General features: G+C 41.1%; 1 protein-coding gene across 2 annotated transcripts in view; it reads right to left on the minus strand.

The window, feature by feature from the left end:
• The window catches only part of FCHO2 (FCH and mu domain containing endocytic adaptor 2), a 128128-nt gene that overhangs the window by 3507 nt on the left and 100739 nt on the right, over positions 1-23882 (minus strand). Inside the window, exons 19-25 of one of the 2 annotated variants that reach the window (XM_070056561.2) lie at positions 18623-18752; positions 17208-17267; positions 12427-12538; positions 8302-8457; positions 7443-7575; positions 2858-3057; positions 1592-1656 (exon numbers count right to left, since the gene is read on the minus strand). In XM_070056561.2, the coding sequence (XP_069912662.1) occupies positions 1592-1656; positions 2858-3057; positions 7443-7575; positions 8302-8457; positions 12427-12538; positions 17208-17267; positions 18623-18752 (856 nt within the window). The remainder of the gene's footprint in view (positions 1-1591; positions 1657-2857; positions 3058-7442; positions 7576-8301; positions 8458-12426; positions 12539-17207; positions 17268-18622; positions 18753-23882) is intronic. The other variant, XM_089312569.1, reaches the window with a different exon arrangement.

The following is a 23882-nucleotide window of genomic DNA, read 5'->3' on the forward strand; positions in this document are numbered from 1 at the left end:
ACACATAGGCATGTGCCTCTGCTTGAAGTTATAAATGATGGAGATGATGATGATGGAAGAAAGAACCACAGGCACAGAGCCAGGAGACCTTAGGGAGTGGGATGCATTTAAAGGAAATGCATTTACACCAGAAGAGTTGGCAAACTGGATGCAAGCAGAAGACTGGAGTGAGAGCAAGGACCCAGCCATAGTAAGAAATTTATTACATAATTGTGGGGAGTCATCAAAGATAAAGAAGGCAAGAATATTTCAGATTAGTGTCTTACAAGGAGAAGGAGGTGCAAGATGCGAAGTAGGAAAGCCAACTGCAAGTGAATAAAAACAGTTTAGGACTCCAGGCGAGAGGAAAGGGGGATCTGCCTTGGGCTAATGAAAATAAGTGAGTGCATTTGGAAGATAATTAGGAGCTAGGCATGAGGAGAGGGGAGGTGGGGTCCCAGGTTACAGTTAGGGCAAGTGGACAGAACTTGCTAATGGCTTCGGACCAAGATGTCAAACACTGGCCCACTTTAAACGACTGTGCCTCCTGCAGCAGGTCAGTAACGGAGATGCACTGTTGCCTGGTTTTTAACTACTGTCCAAGCCCTCCCTAAACTTTTAGAACCTTTAAAAATTACTTTTATTCATTTGAGAGACAAAGTGACAGAGAATGACAGAAAGAAAGAGAAAGACACAAGGTGATGTCTTCTATCCACTAGTCACTCCCCAAATGCCTGCAAGAGTCAAGGCTGGGCTGAAGCCAGAAGCCCAGGACCCCACCCACATGGGCGGCAGAGACCCAAGTACTTGAGGCATCACCTACTGCCTCACAGGGTGCTCATTAGCAAGGGGCTGGACTGCAAGCAGAACAGCCAGGACTCGAATCAAGCTCTGATAGGGGCTGGGGCATCCTGAGCAGAGGCTTACCCGCTGCACCACAGCAATTCTGTTCTGTGAATGCTCTACCAGGCCAAGAGAGGCCACCTTAGAAATCCTTAAACTTCACTTCCTGTCCCTCTTCTGGGTATAAAGCCAGCAACAGAGAACAGATTTCTGTTTTACGGCATTTTGAATATTTTTAAAGCTTTGACTAACAACGTTAGTACCACATTTATAAGATTTTCTACTTCCTCACAGGGACACTCTGATACCTGAATAGCAAAAGGAAGCTATTAAAATAATCTACTTGGGTCTTTTTTTTAAGAGAACAAATTCCTTTCCTAGTAAGTATTTGTTAGCTGGGGGAAAATACATCCTTTCTTCCTTGCTAACTGGTTATAAAGTCCTCAATGCAAGTAGAATTTCTGCCTTACTTCCAGTTTATTACTTCCAAGAATTTCAGTTTGACTCTCCCAAAGCCATACAGCTAGGGCAGCCACTGAAAACAGAAAACCTTGGAGAGAACGCATGCATACTCAGTCTACAGGGGAAAAACTGTTCTGAATCTCAGCTGGCCCATCCTTATTTAAGGCATTAACTTCCATCTAGTGGTCAGTTCCGGAACTGAAAGACATGAAATTCCAGGAGGAAACTACATAACCCCAGCCTTAAAAAAAAAAAAAATTCATTTTCAGTGACATCCTACTACAGATAAAAAAGCATGCCTACTTACCTCCATTTTCTGATTTTTCTGAAATGCCTGACAATTTCCATAAGGCCTTCATTTGCTCAGCATTCCTGTAAAAGAAGCAGTATCTCCAGCTCAAGTATCTAGGCACGGTACTTTATACACAAATAGGCACTCAGTAAATAAATGCATTTTAAATATTTTTCAGTACAACAAAGATAATGCTGTTTTCTCATTTCTACTGGTCAGGGAAACGAAAAGGTTGACTACCTTCAAGGAAAACACATTTGGGACAGGCGCTGTGGCGAAGCTAGCACCTGCAGTGCCGGCATCCCATGTGGGCGCCAGTTCGAGTCCCGGCTGCTCTACTTCCGATCCAGCTCTCTGCTATAGCCTGGGAAAGCAATGGAAGATGACCCAAGTCCTTGGGTCCCTGCACCTTCTTGGGAGACCCAAAAGAAGCTCCACATCCCTGGCTTCGGATCAGCCCAGCTCTGGCCATTGTGGCCATTTGGGGAGTGAACCAGTGGATGGAAGACTGACTCACTCACTCACACACTCTCTCTCTCTCTCCCTGCCTCTGCATTTCTGTAACTCTGCCTTTCAAATAAAATAAATAAATCTTTTTTTAAAAAAAAAAAACATATTATTGAACAGTGAAGCAAATATAAGGATTGGTTAGAGTCTTTATTAATATTAACAGAGGAGACAAGAGAGGTAATTAAGAGAATAACTTATTTTAAAAATTTTTTATTTATTAGAGACAGAGAGAATCTTCCTCAAATGGCCACAACAGCCAAGGCTGGGCCAGGCCAAAAGCCTGGAGCCAGAAACTCAAGCTGGGTCTCCCATGTGGGTAGCAGGGACCCTAGAACTCGGGCCATCACCTCACTGCCTCCCAGGACATGAACTGGCAGGAAGCTAGATTCAGATGTGGAGCCAGGACTCAAACCCAGGCACGCCGATATGAACTGTAGGCACCCTAAGCAGTTTCTTAACCACTACACCACTCATGAGCCCTTAGCCTTGGTAAATAATTATTACCCTCATTTTTAAAGCAAATAAAAAATGAAGTTTAGAAAAGTTAGCAAATTGCCTAAAGTTAGCACGGAATCATTCAAATAGTACTCACAGAAAAACTATTTTGTTTACTTTGGACTGAGGCTACTGTGGCTTGACTTAATAAAATGAAAGTCATGGCATGGTTTGTATTGGAAAACACACTACAGCTTTTAAACTTTCCAAGACCAACTTTGGTTCTCAAGAATACAACAGCAAATCAGCAAGAATTCAGAAATACAATTAATTTACCATACTGCAGGGGGAAGGGATTGCATATTTGTGACTCCTCCATCCACTGGAACCACCACCTGTATGCTGGACAGCACACTGGGTGCAGCCATAGCCTCGGGATTGTATTTATAGTCCACTCTGAGATCCGTGGTGCTAGCACTACATTTCCAGTAGGTTGCAAGATTCAAAGGAGTAGATTGAATGCCATTTGATGACACCTATAAAAAGAGGAAAACAAATAAACAACTGGTCTGAAAAGTAAACAAGTCATGTTAATAACACAGATATGTGAATGTAAGAATTTAGAGAATCAAAGCTATCTAAGGAGACTACTATCTGTTGCTAAGCAGAGTAAAGAGATTCCACCTTAAATGTTTACCTTTAATCATGTGACCCACACTAAATGGTACAATTCCTTCCAATTCTTCAAGTTCTTGCTCAAATGGCTGCTTTTCAAGAACACTCACCCCATAACCCTGCTTAAATTTACACTGAGAACTGCATTTTCCATCTTCACTCTTTTTTTAAAAAAAATTTACTTTTTGAAAGGCAGAGTTACAGAGAGGCACAGGCAAAGGTAGAGCAAGAGTTCTCCCATCCGATGGTTCACTCCCCAATTGGCTGCAATGGCCAGAGCTGTGCCAATCTGAAGCCAAGAGTCTGGAGCTTCTTCTGGGTCTCCCATGTGGGTTCAGGGGCCCAAGGACTTGGACCATCTTCTGCTTTCCCAGGCCATAGCAGAGAGCTAGATAGGAAGTGGTGCTTCTGGGACTCAAACCGGTGCCCACATGAGATGCTGGCGCCACAGGCAGTGGCTTTATCCGCTATACCTCCCCTGACCCTATACTTTTTCTTTTCTCCATACCACTTATTTTCTAACATACAACACTATTATGTTTACTGTCTCACTATTCTCTTCCCAGCACTACCAAGTTTCTTGAATGAAGGAATAACTGAATAGTTGTAATTAACTTTAAGTCAACTGCAGTGGCAGCACCTTTTTATTCTTTAAGTATTTTCTAGAAATAGGAGTAATTTTAATACAATTGCCCTATTAAAAAATCCAAACACTGGGGCCAGCGCTGTGGCATGTAGGTTAAGCCTCCATCTGCGGCGTTGGTATTCCATATGGACGCTGGTTTGAGTCCCGGCTGTCTCTTCTGATCCAGCTCCCTGCTATGGCCTGGGAAAGCAGTGTAAAATGGCCCAAGTGCTTGGGCCCTTGCACCCACGTTGGAGACCAGGAAGAAGCTCCTGGCTCCTGGCTTCGGATCAGCTCAATTCCAGCCATTGTGGCCCTTTGGGGGTGAACCAGTGGATGGCAGACCTTTCTTTCTGTCATTCCCTCTCTCTGTCTGAAACTCTACCTCTCAAATAAATAAATCTTAAGAAAAAAATTCAAATACCACAAAAGACTACAGAATAAGAAATTCATCTCTTGGCATTCTTACTCCCCATTGTTACCTTCCTTACTGGCTCTTCAGGCAAACGTAAGCATGAGTCCATCTCATGGTTATAATAATCCATTTAATCAATCTTCCTCTGCTCACATGTACTTAGGGTTCCAAAAAATGCTACAAGGAATATCCCTTGTACCTTATCTTGTACATTCCTCTAACTTCTAAATAACTTATGAAAGTAGAATTACTGAACTGAAAGTTACATCTATTCAAAAACCTTAACAGAACTGCCGCATCAGAGGTTCCATTAATTTGTGCTCCTATTAACAAGTGGTCACACTCCTCCTAATACTGGATAGAGCAATCTTTCTTTCTTTTATGGGGATCAGCTGGGGTCACACTGGCATCTCATTGTCTTACTGTTATACTGCATGGAGCATCTCTCATCAAGTTACCTATGGAGTTGCTCAGTCTTTACTTACTCATGGAACCTTTGATCTATCTTAAGTGCTGCAAATATTTTTCTTTAGATTAAAAATATTGACAAAATTAACCAAATCTTTTATACATACATACTTACTTTTGGATCACATATATTTCTCCTTACATCTTCTGAGTTTTGTATTAAATCTAGAAAGATCTTCTATACTTCAAAATTAACATCTGATAAATATATGGCAAGTACATACAGAGAGATCATATATATCCACTCATGACTTATTTTAGTCCCTTTATAGTTTCATTTATTATTAATATTTTGATGCATGTGGATTTTATTTTGGTTAAAGTATAAGTTAGAGATTCAGCTTTTTGTCCTCCAAAGGTCTAGCTTGCTGCTCCAATACCATTTATTAAAAATTTCATTACTTCTGTATTTCCTTAAAATGCTACCTTGTCATATAAACAATTTTCCATTTATTCTTATATCTATTTTGGGATACTCTAATTTGTTCCATTTATTTGGTTATCTATTGCTGTGTCAGTTCCAAACTAATTTAAATACTGTGGTCTTATGTTTTCCGATTACAGCTAAAACATTACTCCACTTCAGTATTTAAAAGTCTTTTCCCCCCTAAGATTCATTTATTTATCTGAAAGGCAGAGTTGCAAAGAAAGAGGAAGACAAAATGAGAGCGAGATTGAGAGCTCTATCTGCTGGTTCACTCTCCAAATGGCCCCAGTGGCCAGGCTGGATCAGGTCAAAGCCAAGAGCTTCATTCAGGTTTCCCACATTGGTAGCAGGGGCACAAGCACTTAGGCTATCTTCTACTGCATTTCCAGGCACATTAGCAGAGAACCAGATTGGAAGCGGAGCAACTGGGACATGACTGGCACCAATAAAGGATGTCAGTGTCACAGGCGGTAGTTTTACCCAGTATGCCACAGCGCTGGCCCCTAAAACATTTCTTGAGCCATCCCCCCAACACAGCTAGAGTTGGAGGCACTGCCCCTCCATCTGTAGTCACCCTGCTGGTGCCTGACCCACATCCTATGATTTGTTCCAAGCTGGTAGTCTTACATCCTGGATAAATCCTATCAGCATTAAAAGGGGGATGGGGGGGCGGGGGCAAGGCTACTGAGGGAAACGATCTGTCCTTGCAGTTAGCATCTGCCTGGCTCTGACACTGTGCTGTATTCAGCATGATGGAGATCCAAGTGAAGATCACACCGGCTCTATTCTTTTTTTTTTTTTTTTAAAGATTTATTTATTTGAGGGCAGGATTGGTAGAGAGAGGGAGACCGCATCCACCTGCTGGTTCACTCCCCAGATGGCTGCAACAGCAGGAGGTGGGCTAATCTGAAGCCAGGAGTCAGGAGCTTCTTCCAGGTCTCCCATGTGGGTGCAAAGACCCAAGTACTTGGGCAGTCTTCCACTGCCACGAGCAGGGAGCCAGATCAGAAATGGAGCAGCTGGGATTTGAACTAGCATCCGTATGGGATGCCAGAGCTGCAGGCAGAGGCTTAATCCACTATGACGCAGCACTAACCCAATTCTTTTTTAAAATTGTATGTCAATCTACAATTATGTCAGAATTAAAACATTTAAGACTTAGTAATCGGCCGGCGCAGCGGCTCACTAGGCTAATCCTCTGCCTGCGGCACTGGCACCCCGGGTTCTAGTCCCGGTTGGGGCGCCAATTCTGTCCCGGTTGCTCCTCTTCCTGTCCAGCTCTCTGGTGTGGCCCAGGAAGGCAGTGGAGGATGGCCCAAGTGCTTGGGCCCTGCACCTGCATGGGAGACCAGGAGGAAGCACCTGGCTCCTGGCTTGGGATCAGCGCAGCACGGGTTGTAGCGGCCATTTGGGGGGTGAACCAACGGAAGGAAGACCTTTCTCTCTCTCTCTCTCACTAACTCTGCCTGTCAAAAAAACACAAAGACTTAGTAACTTAGTGACAAAAAAAAAAACAAAAAAAAAAACAAAAAAAAAAACCCAAAACCAAAAAATATCTCCTTAATTTTCCAAGCTTAATTCTCCCAGAGAACTTGGAAATGACTGTCAACTCTCCAAACACAGAGACGTACTTCTGCTGTGTTTCTGATCAGGATTACAATAAATTTATACATTAATTTGGAAACAGATAAACTTTTTACAACACGAATCTTTCTTGAAATGAGTAAAATTTACATAACTATATTAAACAGAGACTTATGTTTCTTCCTGCTTTTTCATCTTGAATCTTTTTCTTCACTATTATGTGTGCTTGTTTTGAAAGTTAATTTTTAAACTGATCACCGTAGTGTATCAGTTAGTTTTTCAACTGATTCTGTTAATTTTCCAGGAATATATTACCGGTAACTAATAATAATTTTGGTTCCTCTTTTCCAGAGGAAAAGTTTATTTTCTTCTCTAACTGCTGGCTAAAATATCTAGAAAAACACTGTCTGTCAATAGGAATGATGGGTGTCTTTGCCACTCCTGGCCTTACCTGCTTCGAGTGTTTCAACATTAAGACTGCTGCTGCTGGTCTTTCCAACTTCAGGACAAACTCAAGTGTCTGTGTTTACTCAGTTATCACAGCCATCAATAAATGGGGAACTTTAAGCGAGGAAAATCTCCACTGGTTGATTAACAGACTAACACTGCTGCATCTTTGCATTCCTGGAACGAACCTCATTTGACTGTAACATACGCAGTGAGTGGTATGTTGGCTTCCATCTGTTAATGCTTCCTTTGAGGACTGTTACAATGACATGACACTCACCTGATACTTCAACACATCCACATTGTAATAAGCAGCAGCTGGATTTTGCTCAGACAGCTTCTTGAGGTAGAGAGTAACAGCTTGCATGTTCATCCAAAAATCTTTTGCATTGGAATCACATTGTGACGGATCACTATACATGTAAGAAACATTGTGTTATTTTTTTCTATGCATCTTTATTCTTTGCCTCTATGTGATAATTTTGTGACCTAGGAAAGATGTGTAGAAATGAACTAAAATGTGGGATGAGGGAAAAATGAGGATTAGGAGATAAAGAATGGAACACAGAAGAAGCCTGCCTCAAAGATGAGAACACGGAGAGATAGAAAAGGTTAAAAAAACCCAACCACCGTCAGACCACCAAACACAAAATGAAAGGCCAGCAAAAGCTACTTAATAATAATAAATAATTTTGGTATTTTCTTCAAATGGAATATTACTGTTACAAACAAGAAGGAAACATTTCTTAAAAAGAAACATCAGGGCCAGCACTGTGGCGCAGCAGGTAAAGTCACCGCCTGCAGTGCCAGCATCCCATATGGGCACCAGTTCAAGTCCTGGCTACTCCACTTCCAATGCAGTTCTCTGCTATGGTCTGGGAAAGCAATAGAAGATGGCGCAAGTTCTTAGGCCCCTGCACCCAAGTGGGAGACCCAGAGGAAGTTCCTGACACAGCTCTAGCTGTTGCGGCCATCCGTAGAGTGAACCAGTAGATGGAAGACACCTCCCTTCCTCCCTCCCTCTCTCTATTCCTCTGCCTCTCTGTAACTCTGCCTTTCAAATAAAAATAAATAAATCTTTAAAAAACAAACAAACAAAAAAAAACACATCAAAACCTTCAAAACAAAAATATACAGACCTGAACACAAGCTGTGCATTTGGAAGAATTTGCTCAAGTCTGCTGATGTTTTTCATCCTGAAGCACAGCACAGCTGGAGATGGATTGCCAGTGAAGACTTTAATGATTCCACTTGGAAATGATATTGTCACATCACCAGTGATCTTCACAATACACCTGAAATTCGGGATTTGGGAAAGTGTTCAAGATGCTTTAGTCTCCATTTTTTGGCTTACAAAGGGTGTATGTGTATGTCCTTTTTCATAATTATGGATGAGTTATTTCTTCAGTTTAATTATAAACAATGATTCTACATGAAAGGGCACACCCATTCAACATCGTCTGTTCTGGGAACTAAACTCCAAACACAGATGTAAGCATATGGATATTGTTCCTCTACTTTCTGTGGTTAACTCCCCTCTAGCTAACTTTCCTGGTAACACCATTCAACTATAAATAGCTGTAGCTATTTTCCCTCTCAAAGCCCACAAAGCCCAGGGCTGATGGTGGTGGTAGATACCCCTTGGCTCCTCCCTCCCTCCCTTCCTCCTCTGAAATTCACGCATCAGATGACAACATTATTCACTACTCAGACTCCTTTCAAGTCATCTTTCACACTCCTTTTCACTTCCTGAAAGTTGCAGCTCACTGACAGTATGTGTCTGTGCCACTACCCCCGTCACAATTTTTGGTGATTTCAACATCCCTGGAGATGGCCACTTAGTTCCTCAGCCCATTACAGCCACTGAGCTCGTCTTTCAGCCCACCTCAGCCACCACAGCTCCTCTAGAGTCTCCCCACTCATCTACTCACACATCCTATTGTTTTCACTCATTCTGTTGCATCTCCCACAGTTCTCCAAACCTATCACCATCTCTATAATCCATGTGATTACCATTTTTTCATAATCTTCACTCACTCCTTCACATCCTTACTTCCACCTATCGCTGACTCCCTGGTCCATCAGTTCATCCTTCATGAACCCTCCCTTGGCCTTCTTTTACCACTTGCTTGGCCATACAGAATCTGGGCTACATCCAGCTCCCTACTCCCATCTAAAGAGCTGAGTTTGACTAGAGAGAAACAGAAGCACAGCCACAACTCTCCAGTGGCCCCCTGAGGTAACCTGGTAATCCTATCACACACTAGTCTACTCATTCTTCTGTCCTTTTTATATCCTTTCTTTTCTCCCCTAACTTGCAGTAGTCTCTCTGCCTACTCTCTGCTGATGGTTTTACTTTTAATTTTACTGAACAAGTAAAATCAGAAAATAACAGTCTCACTACTCAACTCCAAATCAACCTAATATCCGTATCTTCTGCACTCCCTCCTATGTGAATACATGACTAGTTTGCACCGAAGGCCAGTCTCACCAATTCAGCCCTGGAGCTCATTCCCTTTTATATTCTGAAGGGCAATCATTCATGCAACTGTATACAATTTTCCACCATGCTTAATTTTTCCCACAAATACTTCATCTTCCCATCAGCACACAGACATGCTAAAATATATATCTTTTAAAAAACACAAACATATGGGCCGGCACTGTGGCATAGTGAGCTAAGCCTCTGTCTGTGGCATTGGAATCCCATATGAGTGCTGGCTTGAGTCCTGGCTGCTCCTCTTCTGATCCAGATCTCTGCTACAGCCTGAGAAAGTGGTGGAGGATGGCCCAATTCCTTGGGCCCCTGCACCTACGTGGGAGACCCGGAAGAAGCTTCTGGCTCCTGGTTTTGGATCGGCCCAGTTCCGGCTATTTCGGCCACATAGGGAATCAACCAGTGAATAGAAGACCTTTGTCTCTCCTTCTTTCTAACTCTGTCTCTCAAATAAATAAAATCTAAAAAAAAAAAAAAAAAAAAAAGAAAGAAAGAAAAAATCCTTTTGATTCTACCATCTCACTCCTGTTACCATTCCATTTCTCTGCTTCCACTTAGAACAAAACATCCAGAAAGAGCTGTTTACAGTTGCTCTTTCCAAACATAGCTGTCCAGCTTTGCATTACCTGATGTTCCTGAACTTCCTCCAAGTACTTTCACCCTTCCCATGCTGTGAAGGTCACCAATGACCTCCAGATTGCCAATGGCCACCTTTTCTTGAGCCGATGTCAGTATCAGATAAGCTTCGGTGCTTCCTTCATAAAATGATTTATTCACCTAGTTTGTGGACACTACTCTATTTGCTCTCTCTTCACCTCTTGGCTATTTTCTGTCTCAAACTCCTTGCTGGATCACTCTTCTCTTCCTGTTTTCTACACACTAGGGGGACCAGGACTTATTCTCAGCTGTCTTTTCAATCTATTCCTTAAGGTCCCTGGCTTAAAAGTATCATATAGAATGACTACCATATATTTTATCTCTAACCTACATTGAGCCCCTGAACTCCAGAATCATGTACCCAACTATCAATGCAACACCTCCACAAACTCAGAATTCTACTCACTTGGCAAATCTTGACAACTTTTCTAAAGAGTAATACACTGCATAAGGAAAGTTAGGCCAACAAAGTACTACTTATACAGTGGTGGTCCTGTAAGATTACATTGCGTAAAGATGTTGTAGCTGTCTTAGTTTGTGTAAGTACAATCTATGATGTACGCACAAAGTCAGCTAACAATGGATCTCCCAGAATATATCGGCATCATTAAGCAATGCGTGGCTGTATTCTTAGAATCTCATGACTTCTCACCACCCCTTCTGCTTTACCCTTAATATTTATTTATTTATTTATTTTTGACAGGCAGAGTGGACGGTGAGAGAGAGACAGAGAGAAAGGTCTTCCTTTTGCCATTGGTTCACCCTCCAATGGCCGCCGCAGCCAGAGCCCTGCGGCCGGCGCACCACGCTGATCCGATGGCAAGAGCCAGGTACAATATATCCTGGTCTCCCATGGGGTGCAGGGCCCAAGTACTTGGGCCATCCTCCACTGCACTCCCTGGCCACAGCAGAGAGCTGGCCTGGAAGAGGGGCAACCGGGACAGAATCCGGCGCCCCGACCGGGACTAGAACCCCGTGTGCCGGCGCCGCAAGGCGGAGGATTAGCCTAGTGAGCCGCGGCACTGGCCTTCTGCTTTACCCTTACAGGAGACATGCTCATCTCTCAGCTGGACTTCTGTAGTTAAACCCTCTAACTCTCTCCATCTACTCTGGTTCCCTCTGGTTTATTCCCTCTAGAACAGCTGGAGTACTCCTTTAAACCCTAAGTAACCTCATCACTCCTCTCAAAGCCTCTACTGACTCCCCACCACACTCAAGAGAAATTGCAATCTCCTCATCAGGGCATGCACTGCGCAGACTCATTTCTGATACTCTTCCCCTTGTTTACTTCAATGCCATGGTTCAGTTTGCTGTTTGAATACACCAAGCATGCTTTTACCTCAATCCCTTATACTAGCAAGCTCTCGCTTCCTGGAATATTCTTCCCTAGGATATGGATATGTATGTGGCTTGCTTATCCTTTCAGATATCTGCTTAGATTAACCTCAACTAGCAGCCCTGTGTTGTCTTTCTCCATCGTCTTACCCTGGCTGATTTTTGGTATCTATAGTTTGCTCTCAGTACCATGTCAGCTCAGGAGAGAACTGTTTTAGTTACTAAAGTGTCCTCAGCACATCAATGGAGCACTATACATGGTGAGTGCTCAAATAGTTCATGAATGAACATAAGATCAATGAGCAATATGTAGCAGAGGCAGAGGCAGTCATTCACCCAGACATTGTTTTCTTAAAGAAGTGGCCTAAACCGATTCTGCAAGAGTCTTGTATTAAACAGGCACTCTGAGTCTTTCTTGGAAATGTCCCACTTTCACCAAAGATAGACTTGAGGCCAAGACGCAGAGTTCCACCCCTATCCAGGTCAGATGCCATCTGTTCCACAGAAATATCAAGCAACCAATGTGTCCTAACAGTCATAAAGCTTGGTCAAGAATGCAAATAGACTGGAGGAAAAGCCGTCACTACTAAACACAGCAATTTTTTATTTGATAGACTATCCTCACATGACTATATTAGAGAGCAAAAAGTAAGTAAGAGAAGATCCTAACCTACACATAATCAAAATGTAACTTAAAATTTACGACCAACCCTCCCACCCTCTTCCCCTCCCTCCTTTCCTCACACACACACACACGTATATTTTAAAAACTTACTTGGTAGGATCTGCTCCTTTAAAGTAGGCATTAACAGATTCTGTCAGGGCGACTGCCACAGGTAAGGTGTCCTGACTTCCGAGGCTGACAGGGCTGGGACCCCGTGACACTCCTAGAATACATACAATTTGTCTGTTAAATCCTTCAGAAGGATATATATTAAATACCAAGACAGACTCACAATGTTAGGTTGTCACAAATGACCCCATTACGATTTCAGTGATGCCCAAGTACAAATCTGGAGGTTAAGAAATAAGCAAAACAAACAAATTAGAACATAATACAAAGAACAAAAAGAATTAGGAAGACTTTTCTTTTAAATGGAAAGACACAGAATCGTTAAGGAATATCCGAAGGAAAAAGCCCTTCACTTGAAGATCTAAAATCACTAAAATATGGCTACACATTGCCTTCAAATACCAAATTCTTCAGATTCTATCAGTCACATGCTTCAGGGTTCTACATAAGATGCTTGTATTTATTTCCACCTAAGTAATGATGCTCCATACTCTACTCATTATTACTATTCTCTTGAACCCCCTCTTCATCTGACACTTATGTATATTCCCACATTACAGTGCCTCAATAAATACAACTAGTGAGGTTACTTTTTAAAGAAACACCTAATATAAAATTCACTCAGAGGAGATATCCTTAGAGGCAAATCATATGAAGATCAGTGGTTTTATTTAAAGCATAATAAAATATAAATAAATTTAACCTCAGCATGTGTTCAGGTTTTTGTTTTTTAGCCTAAACAAAGTATCCCTTCAAAATAGTGCAGGTTTTTTTCTTCACAAATGCACTTCTCCTGTGTATGCCTCACCACTTAAAAAAAGGTGAATACAAATTGTGATACAAATTGTGAAAATAAGTTACAAGTTTGTTATAATTATTCATTAAAGACTACCTACATCAACATATATCTCTGAAATTTGAATGTATGCTCTTCTCATATAAATATTACAACGTTAACAGTGATCAGATATTTTTATTTTAGATGTGATATCCAATAGTGAAAGTCTGAGTTACCTTTGAGATACCAGAGTATGAATTCCAATACAAATCAGCGCTAGCTTTTTCTGCTTCACAACTAAACCTGAGGCCCTACAAATACGGAGAAAATATATTTTGCTAGGAAGACAGGATGGTGTTCTAAATTTTACAGGAATTTTTAGTTAGAAGGTTCTTCATAGTTAGAAAAATAGGTTGGCGATCAAAACTACACAGAGAAAAGATCTGGAAAAGTAAAAACCCCAGAATTAGACAACTTTTAGATTTCATGTGAAAGGAAGAACTCAGTGTTAGTAAAACGGCACAGTCTTATCTATGGCACCATCTACACCCAGGACACCATCCTAGGCTCTAACCCCATGATGCACCCTCACGCCCCTGCCACTGCAGGAAGTCAGGTGACCTCATGGCCCAACCACCGGTGTCAGCTCCATCCCCATCCTAATGGGATTCGCTGCTCCTACTTCCCTGCCCACCACCAAGCAAAGTTTTAAGAGGACCTGTTCCTGAACACGTGGCTCTCTTTCTTTCCATCTCCTGATCCCCACCCCCCTTTCTCTGTCTCTGTCTCACGCTCTCCTTCTCCTTCTTTGCCTTCTTCACCCCTTCCCTCCGATCTGTCAGGTTTCCCCCAATAAACCCTTTCCCTTACTCTGGTGTTTAGTGTGTTTTGTGGCGGCCGTACACTCAGTAACATAAAATTTTATGCACAAAATCACAACAGCTACTATTTCCCACTAATATGCGCCAGGCACTTTGCTAAGGAGACATGAAGATCCTGGAACCTTTTTTATCATAAGTACTGGTTTTTGTAAAGCAATGGCATGCTTCCTGGGTGAGGGATGAACGATGAAAGGACATGCAGATGAGGCTGGGGAAGTGTTCATGACCCAGATCGAGGCATGGAAAATCTTTAATTTCATCCTTTTGGCACAAAACACCACCGCCATTATTTAAAAGATATATTTCTTAGTAATACTTTACTGTTTTATTTGTTTGCTTAGTAAAATCATTCTGAACACAGAGTAAGATCCTGGATACAGTAGAAAAATGACTGCTGGCAAGGACTCAAATAAATCAGGTGAGAGTGATCAGGTCAAAGGGAAAGGTCTTACTAGAAGTACTAGTTTGGAACGCATGAGAGAAAATATGAAATGAAAAAAGAAGACTCAGTATAAATTCACCGACTGCAACTGTATGTGCACTAGAAATTTCACTATCTAAATTAATTCAAGCCACTCCTCTTCTAATGTTTGGTTCTAAACTCCAGGGTCACTGGAAAGCCAGGAAAGCACATTCTCAGAGAAAGGTGAAGGCTATAACAAATAATCTTCTCCCCCAATTTTTTATTGTGGCAAAATATACACAACACACACACACACTACCATCTTAACCTTAAGTGTCCAGTTCAGAGGAATGAAATACATTTGTATTACTGTGCAACCATCACCCATTCGTCCCTATGACTGTTCACATCTTGTAAAACTCAAACTCTGCAGACATCAAACAGTAATTCTTCAAAGCCCCCATCCCCCAGTGCTAGCAACCACTCCCACTCTACTTTCTGTTGCTAGGAGTTTGACTACTCTCCATACCTCTACAAGAGGAATTATACAATATTTGACCTAGTATAATGTCAAGGTTTATCCAAGCCGTAGCATACTCTAGAATTTTATTCAGGGCCAGCGCTGTGGTGTATAATAGGTTAAGCCTCCGCCTGCAGTGCTGGCATCCCATATGGGCACTAGCCTGAACCCTGTCTGCTTCATTTCTAATCCAGCTCCATGCTAATAGACTGGGAAAGCAGTAGAAGACAGTCCAAATGCTTGGGCCCCTGCACCACATGGGAGACCCGGAAAAAGCTCCTGGCTCCTGGGTTTGGATTGGCCCAGCTCCTGCCGTTGCGGCCATTTGGGGAGTGAGCCAGTGGATGGAAGACATCATTCTCTCTCCCTCTCTCTAACTCTGCCTTTCAAATAAATAATTTTAAAGCATTTTCTTCCTTAAGACTCAAAAATATTCTATTGTATGTATAAAGTCACTTACAGCTGAATCATGAGAATGGGTTTTGGAAAATGCATCATTAGACAATTTTGTCATTGAGCAAATATCAGAGATGTGTAGTTATATAAACCTAGATGGTACAGCCTACTACACATCTAGGCTATATGGCATATGTAGTACATGCAAGAGACGCAACATGAGGTGCATAAAGCTTAATAGTAAAAAAAATATTGAAACTGCAGTATTCTATTGTCAAGTCTTATTTACTGTACATAATTCTATATGCTATACTTTTATAAAACTGGCAGTACAGTAAGTCTGTTTACATCAGCATTATCACAAACACATGAGTAAGGTGTTTGTGCTAGGATGCCACAATGCTACCAGGCTTCAGGAACTTGTCAGTTCCTCTATAATCTTACAAGACCACCATCAGATACGTGGTTTGTCACTGACAGAAATGCTGTTACAACTGTACCGCATTTTGCTTGAGCACCAGGCTTGCTTCTACCTTTGGGTACTATGAAAGGTGCTGCTGTGAACACGGACGTACAGACATCTCCTTGAGACCCTGCTTTCAATTCTTTGGGTTACATACCTGCAAGTGGAACTGCAGGATATGATCATTTTTATTTTTAAGGAATGGTCGCAATGTTTTCCATAGCAGCTGCACTATTTCTCATTCCCTCCCACAGTGCAGAAAGATTCCAAATTCTCCATATCCTCATTAATGTCTGTTACTATAATAATCATTTCATTGAAGAAAAGTATAACTTCCTAAATGGGAAATTAAGAGTGTGATCTATACAAATGGATATCCATACACAGCCAAAGATAACAATATCCACTACTGTTTTAATACTAAAAGTAACAATTACAAAAATTTTAAGCATTAGGTATTCTTCTTAATGATCAGATCTGACTCCTTGAAACAGTTTCCCTGTGAACTGCCACTGCACATGCTGAGTGCTGGCCAGTAAAGTGTGGAAGCCTGGGCGAAATCACAAACTGCTCACAGCACACTCCCTTCTGGGTTTCTCTTCCCGTTCTCCTTTCAAGAACGTACTGAATAAGTATACCTCAAAAAAAAAAAAAAGTCTTTAAACAAAAAATATGTGCTTACATTCCAAAAAAAAGTCTAAATTTATAATGTATTATTCCAAATAAATTTGACATAAAAATTTTCTATTCATAATTAGGACAGACTTTTTTGGTTTCCAGTTTAAATTGTTGTAAACTTAAGACTTTTGAAAATGGAGAAAGCTTATCAAGGTGAGGAACATAAGCGGTACAGGGTACCTTCCTGTCACAAACAATGGGTATTTAGGTAGAATTGCTTTCAGTAAAGGAATAAAACGCAGAGGCTTAATCACATCCACCTACTTCAGCCACATGCTTCTAACTTCACCTCACGATCTGGTATTCCTGTGACAACCTTTGCTGTAAACTGACATATTCTTTTTGCTTTTTTCTCTGATCCTGACAGCTTTAGAGTTGAGACTGATTAATAGTTCTTAATGCTGAGGCAAGGAGAGCCAGGAGATGGAAGAAAAAGCAAAAATATATGGTTTTATAATTGGAGATTTGTTGTCATTGGATCTGGTACAGTAATGACATAATTAGCACAGAATTGAGATAGTTAATGTTATTCTTGATTTCTGAGACACCATACATTGCTGGAAAAGGAAAAGTTAGGAAACAAAGTATTTTATATACATTTTAGGATCATTAGTGAACAAATACATTTGCTTCTGATACAATACCTGGCGACGTCTCACAGTGTTTTTCAATTTCAGAGAGTGTCCCAATCAAATTATCATCTTCTATCATATTTAAATACAACAAAATATTGCAGAAAAAGAAAATATTTTCAAGAAACAAGAATCAAAATTTAAATATAAATAGCGAGATGAATAAACATCAAGATAAACAAAGATAAATTTTTAGGTAGATTTAAGGAATCTTTGTTGTGCAAAATCTACATTAATTGCCTTGTCTGAATTAACAGCCATCTTTTTGAGTTCTCCTAATGCCAGCAACAGCTCAAACCATAAACAAATACGTCTCAAATCAATCAAAATTAATTTAGGGAGCAGGCATCTGACTTAGCAGTAGGACATCCTGGGGACCTGGGCTCAAATTTCACCCCAGTCCAGCTCCAAACCCCAGCTTCCTGCTAATGAACACGTTGCAGGGAAATGGTGATGGCCTAAGTAACTGGGCTCCTGCCGTCACGTGGGAGACCTGTATTCTGTTTCTGGCTCCCACATATAGCCCAGTGTAGCCCAGCCTAGCCCAGCCTTTCCCTTTGCCAACATTTGCAGAGTGAACCGGCAGTAAGAATTTGTTCTCTCTGTGTCTCTTTCTGTCTCTCAAATAAAGTTTTAAATCTTTATGAAATAAATTCTTGTGGAAGAGATTAAGAGTATAATTCATGGGAAACACAAAATGCTTTCTTTTTTAAAAAAAATGATTGTTTTTAAAACATAAACTTCCTTACAAATGCAATTACCACTTCTCAGGACTACTTTTTATATGGACGAGTAACTTATAAATAGGACTTTTTTTTCTTTAAAGATTTATTTTAATTATTTGAAAGATAGAGTTAGAGAGAGAGAGAGATCTCCCATCCGCTGGTTGACTCTCCAATGACCGCAACAGCCAGGGCTGGGCCAGACCAAAGCCAGGAGCCAGGACCTTCTTCCGGTTTCCCATGTGGGTGCAAGGGCCATCTTCCACAGCTTTCCCAGAAACATTAGCAGGGAGCTAGATGGTAAGTAGAGCAGCCAGGACTTGAACTGGCGCCTGTATACGATGCTAGCATCACAGGTGGCAACTTTACCTGCTATATCACAATGCTGGCCCCTGGATTCATTCTTGACAGTGCTAATCATGGTTAAAATTCTCCTATTCAGATAATACATACCATAAAATAGAGAAGAAAAATGTGGGCAGTCTGATAATGGTAGATTTCAACATTACAACAAAATTTGTAACATTGAAACTTCACCAGCCTATTTAAATAAACAAATTATATATATATATGTAATATATATATATATACACATACACATATATACATACATATATAATTATATATATATATATATATATGTCTGATCATACTGATCATACTATGTATGCTACATGTCACATCTAATGGACAGTAATCACCTACCTACTGTTGGAGTATTGGCGGCACTCAATGAAGCAGACGATGAGATAGAGGACGAACTTTCTGCCCGGGCTAAGGGGGCAGCAGGAGGTGGGCTGGTGTTGGAAGTTACAGGTGGGCTGAATGGCCTGGGCTTAAAAACAAAAAGTTACTTATCAAAATGCTAAAACAATTCCTCACCCTTTTCACAGATTTTATTATAAACCAAACTGTATGAGTTTCTTACAACTTAAAATTAGATATCACAAATCAGTTTTCAAAAATATATTAAAAGCTAAAAAACTTTTAAAATAATGCTGTCAAGAGGATCTTTGTGCATAAAATATTTTTGGTATTTTTTTTAATTTAGATTTATTTATTCGAGAGGCAGAGTTAGAGAGAGAGAGAGAGACAGACAGATAGACAGCTGCAATTGCTGAAGCTGGACAGATCCAAAGCCAGGAGCCAGGAGAGCTTCTTTTGGGTCTCCCACGTGGGTACAGGGGCCCAAATACTTGAGTCATCTTCTTCTGCTTTCCCAGGCCATAGCAGAGAGCTGAATTGGAAGAGGAGCAGACGGGACTAGAACCGGCGCCCATATGGGATGCCAGCACTGCAGGCAGAGGTTTAGCCTATGACACTACAGTGCCAGCTCAATTGTCTGTATTTCAAGGCTTTGGTGCTGTGGCCTAGCAGGTAAGCTGCTGCCTACAGTGCCCATGTACCCTTGTAGAAGACCTAGAGGAAGCTCCTGGCTTCTGATTTCAGCCTGGCCCAGCTCTGTGGACTGTGGCCAATTGAGGTATGAACCAGTGGATGGAAGAGATTTCTCTGTCTGTCTCCCCCTCCCTCCCTCCCTTCCTCCCTCTTTGTAACTCTGCCTTTCAAACAAATAAATCGAGGAAGAGGAAGAGTAAGAAGGAGAAGAAGAAGAGTGCTTAAGACAGACTCTCGGCCGGCGCCGCGGCTCACTAGGCTAATCCTCCGCCTAGCGGCGCCGGCACACGGGGTTCTAGTCCCGGTCGGGGTGCCGGATTCTGTCCCGGTTGCCCCTCTTCCAGGCCAGCTCTCTGCTGTGGCCAGGAGTGCAGTGGAGGATGGCCCAAGTGCTTGGGCCCTGCACCCCATGGAGACCAGGATATATTGTACCTGGCTCCTGCCATCGGATCAGCGCGGTGCGCGGGCTGCAACGCGCCAGCCGCGGCGGCCATTGGAGGGTGAACCAATGGCAAAGGAAGACCTTTCTCTCTGTCTCTCTCTCTCTCTCTCTCACTGTCCACTCTGCCTGTCAGACTCTCAGGGGCAGGTGCAGTGTTGCAGCAGGTTAAGATGCCCCTTAGGACTCAGACTCCAGCATCCCACACTGGAGTGTCAGGGATTTGGTCCCATGTCTACATCTGATCCAGCTTTCTGCTAAAGTGCTTGGGAGGCAGCAGATGATGGTCCACAACCACTTGTGTTCCTGCCGCCCATGCAGGAAACATGGATGGAGTTCCTGGATCCTGGCTCTGGCTTAGCTTAGCCCTGGCTGTTGGGGCCATTTGGTGAGTGAAACAGCAGATAGATAATCTCTGCCTCTCCCTCTATGTCACTCTGCTTTTCAAATAAATAAATAAAACAAACTTAAAAAGATAGACTCTCAAAAATTAAATCATTAACTTACCCTACTATCTATAAATATGAGAATATTTCTCAGCACTCTTGCCAGCAATGAATGAATCAGACAGAGGAAGAAAAATAAAAATGCTTAAAATTTATGTAGCTAATTTGATAGATAAAAACAAATCTGCATTTTTACTTTCATCAACAATGCGCTGTGGTTTACGGAGGTCCAAATCTTTTGCTAACTTTTGCGTCATTTGATACAAATACTTTCCTCCCTCAATACTGGGGGGAATCACCCTTTACTTTTGCTGTTCATAAACCTGTCCACATGTTCCCTTACGACTCCCTGTACTGTGTCCTCACTGAGAAACTGCATTTCATACAGAAGTGTGGAAAATTTTATTTCTGTTGTTCTCCCACCTCCCCAAATATAAGAGCAAATATGAAAAATATAACTCCATTCATTTATCTTAGTTTGGTAAACAGATTTTTTTTGTTGTGAATTCCTAATTGTTCCTTTAATATACTGGCAACACTTCCTGAGGTATTCCACTTCTTTAAAAACAAGGCATATTTAACCATTAAAAATAACCGTTTCCTGCTTATTCAGTTACTTGAGGGACATGAACAACAAAAGGCAAAAAGCAAAACTCTGTAAGTATTCAGACACTAAATTAGTAAACTCTTGTATGAATAAACAGTTACAGATAAATATTTCTATAAAAATTAGATTTCACTGCACGAAGTAAAATTTAACTACTTTGCAACTATTTTTTCCAGAGTATAGCATTTTGATGACTCAATATTATGGACAACAGAATGGAAAAATTACAGGCAGGTGGTAGAAATGCAGCTGTGTATACATACAAATAGAGCTGAAGACGGTGGAGGACATGGGCTGAACAGATACTGAATTTAATAGCTGAGCTGAAACTTTTGAGCTTGGAAAATGTCTTGAAATCAACTACTGTCAGTGACGTTTCTCCTATGTGACTGCAGTTTTTTAGGAAAAGGCAAAAACAACTGTTTCCTCAAATGGCTTTTTCTTATTTTAGAATTCCACTAACCAGGACAGTGGCCACTAACACCTGAAACGTGGCTCGTCCAAATTGAGATATGCTCTAAGTGTAAAATGATGAGCAGACTTTTAAAGTAAATTTCACTGTTTCTACTTTTTGTTTTTAAAATTTACTTACTTATTTAATTTGAAAGGCAGAGTAAGAGAGACGATGAAACAGAGAAACCTTCCATCTACTGGTTCACTTCCCAAATGGCCACAACAGCCAAGCTGGGCCAGGCCAGAGCCAGGAGCACAGAACTCGTGGGCCCAAGTACTTGGGCCATCTTCCACTGCTTTCCCAGGCACATTTACCAGAGAGCTGCATTGGAAGCAGAACAGCCAGGACTCAAACTGGCACTCTGATACAGGATGCATCACATGCTGCAGCTTAACCTGCTGTGCTACAATACCAGTTCCTATTTCTACTTTTTTAATATAATTATTTAAAAAATCCAAATTACATGTTACTTATATTGTATTTCTTGTGGACAGCACTGTTTTAAAACTGGTTTTCAAAAGTTAGCGTGTATCAGAATCATTTAGAGGGCTTATTAATACAGAGGTGCCAGGCATCTCTCCTGAATTTCTGATGTGTCTGGGATGGAGTCAGAAAGACTGTAGTACCACCATGTTCCCAGGTGATGTTAATGCTTGCTGGTCTGGAACCTCACTCTGAGCACTACTGTTCTAGAACCATGAAGGGTTCTCTCAGCGTGTGGGGACCATTTGAGCATACTTAGGAAGCTATGAACCCTCTCTCCAGGGAAATGTAAGGAAAAAGGCACTCTGATGTATAGTTGGAGACAACTCAAGTCAACCTAACCTCTGGTGGGCAACCGAGCAGTAATCAACAACAGTCTCTACCATGTGCACACTGGTTCATGAATCTCACCTTTAAACATTTTTTACAAAAGAAATAATGAACTTTTCCAAGGAAGTAAACATAAAGATATTTCATTATTATATTGTTTCTAACAATGAAAACCTGGAAATAAAGGAAATATGAAATACATTTCTAAAAATGTCTGTATATTTGATTCTGACAACAGTGTAGAACACAAGAGCACTTTAGCACTGAAATATTCTGCAGGATCACATATGCTACCAGAACTCTGAGGTTGATTTCCAGAAGGCTCTCAAGGCTAGAGAAGTGAAGGGGGGAAGGGAGGGCGATAGGCATCATTCAACTATGAGTCCCATTTTTATTTATTTTAATATACTGACAATTTAAAATTCTTTGGCAAAATATTCTACCACTTTAAAAAAACATGGGAAACTACTGAAGAATTCATGATATAGAAAGATATTTCCACAATATTTTCAGGTGAAAAACACATTATAAATACATAAAGTATCAATTTTTAATTTAAAAATCCACACACACCATTCAAGGTAATTTCATTCAGGCAATCACTTGTACTCAACAACATTGTCAGTGTTGTACACATATAATCCCTTTAAGCCTCAAAACAACATAGAACCATTATGCCAAATTTACCCATGAGAAAATTGAAATTCTAAATAAACAACTTGCCTAAGCTAACACATGGCTAATAAGCTAGTACTTTTTAACAACTGTACTTTTATGCCTCCATAAAACAAACACACATTCAAAAACAGTGAAAGGATTTATATATAAAAATGTTAGCCGTAGTTATGTGGGCTTCCTATATTTTCCAAATTTCACAACATGATCATGCACTGCTTTTGTAATCAGGAAAAAACAAAGCACAAATTATTCTTTTCATTTCCACTGACTCTGTCCATTGCAACAGGGGGTAAAAGAAAATGTCACCATTTAAAAACATGGTGCTCAAGTTTTTTCATTTTCCATTAACTATTTCCTGACTACGTAACATGTGACAAGCAATATGCAAAGTTTTGAGGAAATGAAATTTGCCAAAGCATAGTCTAGTGAACACAAAGTACATACAGGTAGAGGATTCCTAATTCAAAACTTCAAAATGCTCCAGAATCTGAAATGTTCTCCATACCAACACATCACAAGTGGAAAATTCCACACCTGACCTCCTGACAGGTCATAGGCAAAATGAGCACATTAAAAATAATGTATAAAATTACCTTCAGGCTACATGTATATGAAACATAAATATATTTTGTGTTTAGAATTGGGTCCCATTCCCAAGACACTTCTGGTCCTATGCACTTGGGATAAGGGATACTCAACCTGAACAAAGGAGTATGTGCAAGCAATATGAGCAGAGCCCATGGATTAAATCCACTGGAGAAGGAGTGATGGACTGATCAGAGGGCTTTACCCAGGTGGTGAACTTAGCCAGGTCTTAAAACAATCAGCGTGCTCCTTAGAAAACTGAGGGGCATGACAAGCAAAGGGAGCAGAGTAAAGACATGGATGGCAAGAGTACAATGAGTCTGGGAAACACTCAACACTGGCAAGCACCCAGTGGCTAGAATCCAGGCTGGGAAAGGAGAAAGGTGAGCGGCTGGTCTGGTGATGCAGATTGTTAAGGCAACTTTATGAAGTCTTGTACCTTCCTTCAGCTAAAACACCTAGCCAGGTCGATTATGGGGATCAACTGGAGAAAAGGAAAAAAAGATTACACTTGACTTCAGAATTCTAATTCCTGCAATTAAACT

This window comes from Oryctolagus cuniculus, chromosome 14, assembly GCF_051225735.1.
Source record: "Oryctolagus cuniculus isolate XC-2025 breed Fujian yellow rabbit chromosome 14, ASM5122573v1, whole genome shotgun sequence".
Lineage (NCBI taxonomy): Eukaryota > Metazoa > Chordata > Mammalia > Lagomorpha > Leporidae > Oryctolagus > Oryctolagus cuniculus.